Genomic DNA, 7,908 nt, shown 5'->3' on the forward strand with positions numbered 1-7,908 from the left:
TCGCCAGCTGGTTTTCCTGCCTGCTATAAGGTAGAGCACTATTTTCTGCTCAGCTTTTTACAGACCCTTGATGGCTTTCACTTAAGGCAAAAATAAAAGCACTTCTTGCACGTGTGAATGGCTTGGAAACGTTCTTTTGGCTTAAAAAAAAAATGTTCATAAGCTGTTAAAAAGCACTTTTATAATAGTATAGAAAAAGACTTGTGAACATATCCCAGTGCCAGTCTACAGTTTATGGGAAATGGTGTTAATATGATTATATAGTGACAAGCAGATACGATAAAATGCACATATGGCTAAAGCACGGGTGGACAGATGGATACACAACTGTAGGGATAGAGCTAACTGTTCCTGGCTAAATTCTGCCTCTACCACAACCTCCACAGCACAACTGCCCTGCCAGGTTTTCCCCGTATAGCTCAGATACCAGACGTAGTCTGCATATGGTAACTCAGACATCTCAGAGGAAAGGAGGAAAAAAAAAATGTTTGCCGAACTGCGGCCCCTCTGAATGCCATGCAGTTGATCTGCACTGACTACTATAAACTAAAAGTAACACCCTTGAAATCAGGTTGGGCTGCATCAGGCTAAAACCAGGAAGTGGTAGAGCAGACGTTAAGCTTTAAGTAATTATATTTGACAGATGGTCTCAAGTAACAAAAATGTGACTATTGCCACTAAAACAGAGAAAAATATTGTTTACAAAGTTACTGCAAACCAGGAAATTTTAAGATTACGTGTGGATGCAAATATATAATACACAACGAGTGCTAGTGTCAGGGATTTCTTACGTGCAAGATCTCTCTGATGCACAGTGCAGAGCTTGGGCATGGGTGGCTTCAGCAGAGGATGGCAGGTAAGCATTAAAAGAAGGGAAGATGTGTGGAAAATCAAAATGCGGCCTGGAAAGAGAGGCCATAACCAAGTGCATTGGAAGTTCAAAGGAAAGAGCATTCATCGGGCTCGGATGCAGGTACACGGCTAAACCAGCCTTGCTGTGCCAGGGCTACACAGACACCGTCAGCGTACAGCCCTCTCGCCTCTATTTCCAGGACTGCGAAGAGCACTGTGCTGAGCGACCTTTGCTCCTGGGCTCGCCGTATGAGCCGCTAAACCCCACAAAACAGCGCCAGCGTAAGACAGGAAAGGCTGAGTTAGAGAAGTATTAGGAGAGACCTTATTTTGTCTGAGCTTAAGCCCACAGATTTCATGGGAAGTAACATGCTTAAGTTTATTTGCTAAATAGGAATGAATTTAACGAATCAGCAAATGTTTAACTGAATGCCTGAAGAGGGCACAGACCTAGAGCGATCTCCACATGCTCTGAGTGAGTACGGCGATTGTCTTAATTTTAGCAAGGGGATTTAGGTTTTTCTTTACTTATGGTACAAAACAAAAAGATTCTTTAATCTAAAATGTCTGTATATGTCTGTAGCCAGCTAAGGAGTGTTTAACACGTTTTCTCCTTTTATTTTCTAAAGCATTCTGCATTCTATACAGAGACTACTATATAGGAGCTAAGTCTTCTGAGGAACATTTCAAATCAATTAAACTGCCTAGAGGATAGTAATTTTCACTTCATAATTCTGTGCCAAAGATGAAAATATGGTGGTGTATTTTCTTCATAAAATAACACCTTTCCTGACAAATAACTTTTCATAAGTAATAGAGACTATTGCTGTGAAAGGATATAGCTTCGAAACTCAGTATTGGGACGGAGGTTAGCAGCTCTTATTTCTTGCAAGGATTTGAAACTGTGTTCAAATGTGTAAAGATAAAAGTCAGAAAAGTAATTTTAATTCTGCAGGTTACAGAGGAAAATGCTAAAAGACCAATTAATTGATTTTTTATTTGTTGTTGGGTTGGTTGCTCATGGCAGGTCTGCTCTGTAGCACGGCTGCACCCCCGTGTCCCCGGTGTCCCCACGAGGGACCAAGCCAGAGCACAGCGTGTGCTTCGAGTCCAACGATCAGTCCTGATCTGAGCGGCAGTCAGAGGACGGAAACTCACGCTCTGGCAATGGGCAGTGTTCAGGATCCCTCAGGGCAGACAAAGGCCTGATCATGTCAAGTATCAGAAAGCTGATCCTGTGCCAAAAGTCGCAGACCCGGTAACAAGTGTGATGGCTGGATGCACAACATACAGGGTGTCACACGCTCGGGATCTAGGAGAGCCATGCAGAGTGACTGGGCAGGGGACAACTGGTTACGCCACGTGGAAAACGTTGTAACGAGAAAAGAAGAGTACAACCAGGAAATATTTTGCATTTCAGGCATAATGATCCTTCAGGCAAGCCACAATTACTGTATTTGCATTGGTCACGACAGGACACTCTGCCAGAAAAAATGTGGTAAAATCTTTCACCCAGTATTAAGGAGGTCACGTAAAAGAAAGAGTGTGTCTTTCAACCCTGCTTCCCCAGTGCCTGCAAGTTGGATATGCTTAAGGAGCCCCAGGTGATGAACAATGAGACAGGAAAGGAAGAATCGTCTTAACCTCAATCCAAAATTATATTTTGTGCCATATTTTCTTTTGTAACCTACATCTCTGATCAAGTCACTAGGAATGCATTGCCTCCTCTGAGAAAGCCAGACCAGAGAAGTGGCGTGCGCAAGCATCCAGACGACTCGCAAGCCCAGAGGCAAGCCACGGGGGCTCCAAAATGCCGGGAAATTCAGGGGCGGTCTGCAGATGGGGAGGTGAAGACTTCCATTGCCAGCTGCTGGGTTTGGAGAAGTTCCCTCCCCCAGCAACCATATACAAAAACTCCCTTCTATAAAGGGCAGATGGCAGCGACCTGCATCCTGAGAAAACTATTCTCTTACTGGATAACACAGTGGTTTATTTATGTAATGTGTCACTGCTGTAGGAAAAATTGGTGTCTTTCAAGTTTGGCTTTATTAGAGTTTTATGCTGAGCTTCTTACTCCAGCAAAACACTCTGTTAAAAACTGCTCTAAACGAAAAGTGGTGAAAGAAGCCCTCAGACTACACACAAAGTCATTTTCTTCATACAGGCATATGTGTTAAAATCGCAAGGACAGTGTGCTAATAAACCATGGACACTAGGCTTCAGTCCTTACCCCTTACGAATTCAAGCACTGATCAGATGAAAGTTGGAGCGTGAAGTCATTAACTACAATGTAGTTTACCTAGTCTGAGGTCACAGGGTTTCTGAATCTGACCCAGGAGGGCTGCTAAGGTCAATAGAAATTGTTAGGTGGCCCCTCAGCTATGTAGGAATTCCCCACTGATCTGGGGAAGCCCTGGGATCTCTGAAGTATATGTCTATTTTAATTGCATCAGGTGGGCCTTAGACAACGTATTTCATCTTCCTACAGACCAACCTCACTTACCTTTTTAGACCGTCATGGCTATAGCACTCTCCTATTGTCCTTTGTATACTTACTGCCTGGGATACACTTACCAAAACACTGTTGAACACCTGCTGTAAGTCAGAGATGAAAAGTTCCTGCCAGCAATTCCAGGGAGAAAACCAGTACTCCAAAGGACTGGGTTTGGAAGAACTGTACTAAAAATATCAACTATGCAGCAAATCAAATGGATCAGAAGGATGTGATACAGCTACTGCATGAAGAAAATGGGTAAGTGGAATGATTTTACAAACTTAATAGGAAGAATCTTGATATTCGTGGGCGACCAAGCTGACAGCAAATAAAAAAATCAATTGATTGGTCTTTTAGCATTGTCCTCTGTAACCTGCAGAACTAAAATTACTTTTCTGACTTTTATCTCTAAACGTCTGAATACAATTTAAAATTGTAAATATGAGCCGCTAACATCTGTCCCAATACCGAATATCCAATTCCAAAAAGGTTTAGGATGTTAAGCACTAATGGGTGGCCAGCTCAACAGAGCTCAATCATGCCCGTGCCTCAGATGCTGTGAGGGGAGAAGCACTGGTCCGGGCTCTCAGGACACAGCAAGAGCCGGAGGCCGGGTCAGTGGTCCCCAAGGCCAGGCACAGGCAGGGCTGTGACACCCCTGGGGTTGCAGCTCAGGCGGGGGCCAGATGCAAGAGCCTCAGCCTAAAAGCACCTCCCGAGAAAAAGTGGGGGAGCCCCCACCAAGGTTCCTTCTCTTTAAAAGCTGCCAGGCTGGCCAAGGCATGTTTTATCAGCCAGCCAGCCAGCCTTGAGCACAGAGCTAAACTCCCAGGAGCAGGGGAGTATGCTCCTGCCCTGACACAGGCCAGAGCCCACTGCTGTATTACATCATCACCAACAGAAAAATGCATGTTACAAATACGGTAAATGGGTGTACTTAGCAGCTGTACATCCTGTTGCAGGGAGACTGTCTAAACATTAGCCTTATTTTTCTTTGGTTACCTAAACCAGCCTGACCTCGTTCTGTGGTTGGTCCCAGCTGCGCAGGTGAAATGTTTACTCCTTCCGCCCCATCTCGCCTCTCCCCGTTGCCTTCCATTCTTCTCGTCACATCTCTCTTTGGCTTGCCTTAGGCTAAAAGCATTGGCCTGTACCACTATCTCTAAAAGAGCCAAGAAAAATCTTTCAGCGTTATTACCTCCTCACTACCACTCTGCATATATATATTTTTACCCGTTCCTTACGTTAAAAGCAGCCTTTCCACCCCACCTGGTGGGGCTGAGCAAGTGCCTGTACCACAGCATGCGTGCGGGGACACCAGACACAGCTCCACCTTGCTTGCCTCAGGCAAGCGGGTTGTACAGTGCAGGTGCTCATGTCCTCACCCAGAATTTCTGCTGGGGACAGGCACACGGGCATCTCAAATGCACACGTAGACATTACACAGCACGGCATGCGCAACCCCGTACGTGCCTTGGGACTGTATCCAGCCCCGATCAGGCACACCTCTACAGTGAGATTTACTGCCACGGCCGTCTCACGATGCAAGGATTAACCAAGGTTACGAAGCTCTGAGCATGGGAACCGATGTGTTATTTCTGAATGATTACAAAGGCGGTGAATGGCACCACAATGCAATAATGCATCATTATGTAATGGTATGAAATACCTCTTTGGATGGTGTACTTCCCTTGTTAAAACACCCACCATGTATTTACACTTCACAGGCACCTCTCTCTCCACGCAGGTGAAACAGCACTTTGGAAATGAACACAAATGTTTACAAATTGAACCAAAGATACGTTCCCTTCAGTTTATCTGCTGAATTTTTTTTTCATTCCTTGCCACCATCCCAAACTGCAGTACGCTCCTCTGGAACCTCTTCAAAAGGCCCGTTCTCACATCTTGCCCAGCACCGATTGATACAACACGATCTGCTACGATTCCTGGGCATTTATTACATTTAAAATGTGCTTCCCTAAAATGGACATCTGCAGACCCTTAGCTTTTACCCATTTTTACCAAGGAGTTTACATGAATTTCCAGTAATGCAGTGCTTGGAATTCCTTATAGATTCAAAACAGAGGTAAATGCCTTACTAACCACTAAGTATATAACAGCGCAATGAAAAATGAATACAGTGATGAATGTGACATTTTCAATCCAACAACAACAACCCAGACTGCCATGATCCTGCTGACTGTATGCTACAACAAAGTCCTGAGATGCTGACTTTAAGAAAAAACAGACAAACCACATTTATCATGCACTTGGATTCCCACCAGCCCCCAGGATTACAGGATAGACGTGTTTTCACTCGCTTGTGGAGATGAGCTGTAGCTGTAGTTCTTGCCCTGCTGGTAATCTTAGTTCTGTTTTATTATCTACTTAATTTTCTCCCAGTTTTTCCATATATATACACACCGATTAGAGTCTTGTCTTTTATCAATCACATTTAACGTATGTCCTATTTGTTTTCCTTCTCAAAAGGAGAGATTTTTAGTATGTAATCCTCATGAAATGCAGACTGCAGCAACCATGACACTTCATGTGTCCAGCACATCAACTGAACTGCCACTGCATCCCTCATAAAACACTATGATAACTGCTGAAGATATATTTACTATCATAACCCACAAGAACTGCAAAAAGGAAAACCTGAGTTCAAATAATGCCACATGTCTAGTGAAATCACAAGAGATCCTGTGAATCAAGCCCTGATCCCAGTAGGAGACCTTTGTCCCATAAACAGGACATAAAAATCTCTGCAGGCATGGCCAGGAGGGATGAGTGGAAGCCGTAGGAAACTCCCATATTCAATGCTCGCTGCAGTTTCAGTTACATTGCAATATCTATTTATGCTGCTCCTCAATTTATTTTACATGCTGCTTATTCAAAGTTAGAACAGAAACACAGTATTTTTGTAATGAATGTGAAAACTATTTCTTCTCATTAAAAAGCCAGCAACTTTAATTGTACTGCAGGAATAACTGAACTATTTTACACTAACACTCCAGTAAAAAGTACATGCAGAATGAAAGATAGCTAAAGTGAGTGTGTGACTTCAGTCTCCTTACCACTTTTCAGAACTAAATTCAGATGTCACTGACATTTACATCCAACAAAACATGTTCGGTCATTTCACTGCAGCTTCTACGAGGTTCCTGTTCGTGTCGCAAAATTGATTCTCTGTTGTTTCCTTTGCAGCCCTTTTTTTATGTTTTCACTCTGAGACTCCTTTGCAGGAAGGCAAAGCATTAGCCATCCTGCCCACTAGTAGAAGCACCACAATATGTGACGGTACAGAAGCTTGTCAGAAAGCTCTATACCCAAATTACGTATTACCAACAGTCCTACGGACCTTTCCAGAGCTCACACACTGATAGTGATAGGTAGCTTGCCTTGAAGTTTCTGACATTGTATTGGTCTCTTGGCTCTTGGCAATAAAACACCTTCAGGAAAGAAAGTAAAATGGAGGATTAAGCTAGAGATTTATTTGGCCGTTTCCTCTTTACTGCCCAAGTCCACCTCACGCTTGGGAGAAACAGGGAAGAATTTTCCTCATTATAACTCTTCTCTTTCATCTGTCCTTTCATTCTGATGGCACCTTTCTCAAATCAGGACCATACTAAAATTTGCTTTATAGCTCTAGCTTGGCTCTCCTTGATTACAAGCAGGCATGTTTGTTTGTCTTGGTTTCCCAACATTTGCCTGTGTTGGAATTGCACAAAATATTGAGGCAGATTTACACAATTTTTTATTTGCAGAGTCCACTGTTGATGGTATACATGGACTCAAGCTGCCTTAGGGAAAAACGGACAGAGACAGGGAAAAAAAGTAGGCAGAGGGGGGACTCTCCTCTGTGATGGGATCCCCAAACGTCCTTCTCCAGGTCCTCTCTGCAGCGCAGCTGGAGGTGACAGGAGTTACAATTTTTACCATGCTCCCTCTCTAGTACTACAGACATTTCGTCATGCACTCCCAGTATGTTGTTCCCACCTGCGATGGCACTAGCGCTGCGTGGCGCACAGTTAGACAGCAACGTGCAACTGTTGCACGCTGTTAGGCTTCATGTGTGATTGAGTCACGTTTATTTAAACTACTATTATGTACCATTCACTAAGTTTTTTCAGGGTAGAAAAGGGGTGGGGAAAGAGGTGAATCTCACACCAGTGAAAATCGCTGAGAAATCCACTGCAAAAAGCTGTACTGAGTTGGCAGGGGGGCACAAAGAAGAGGTGAATCTCACACCAGTGAAAATCGCTGAGAAATCCACTGCAAAAAGCTGTACTGAGTTGGCAGGGGCACAACAGCTGGTGCCTGAGGTGCCATGAGAGCAGGGTAACAAGGCGGGAGCAGTTCTGCCTCAGCAACTCCAGGGAACGCCGCAGCAGCTCCGACGACAGGCTGCAGACCTGTGAGCCAGGGTCGGGCTACGAAGCGGCGAGCAGCTGGCCCCCGGCATCCCCCAAGTCAGGGGAAGCCAGGCCTGGGCAACACGGAGGACCGCAAACCCCTTTGCCGCGAGCTCTCTCGGCCTCCTCCCGCACCGCCAGGCCGCT

At 44.6% G+C, this 7,908-nt stretch overlaps 1 protein-coding gene across 1 annotated transcript in view; it reads left to right on the forward strand.

The window, feature by feature from the left end:
- Positions 1-878: 878 nt before the first annotated feature.
- Positions 879-7,908, forward strand: part of CD164 (CD164 molecule) — a 19,625-nt gene continuing 12,595 nt past the window's right edge. Inside the window, exon 1 of the mRNA XM_009289205.1 lies at positions 879-1,134. Coding sequence (XP_009287480.1) covers positions 879-1,134 — 256 coding nt within the window. The remainder of the gene's footprint in view (positions 1,135-7,908) is intronic.

Source organism: Aptenodytes forsteri, unplaced genomic scaffold, assembly GCF_000699145.1.
Source record: "Aptenodytes forsteri isolate BGI_AS27 unplaced genomic scaffold, ASM69914v1 Scaffold217, whole genome shotgun sequence".
Lineage (NCBI taxonomy): Eukaryota > Metazoa > Chordata > Aves > Sphenisciformes > Spheniscidae > Aptenodytes > Aptenodytes forsteri.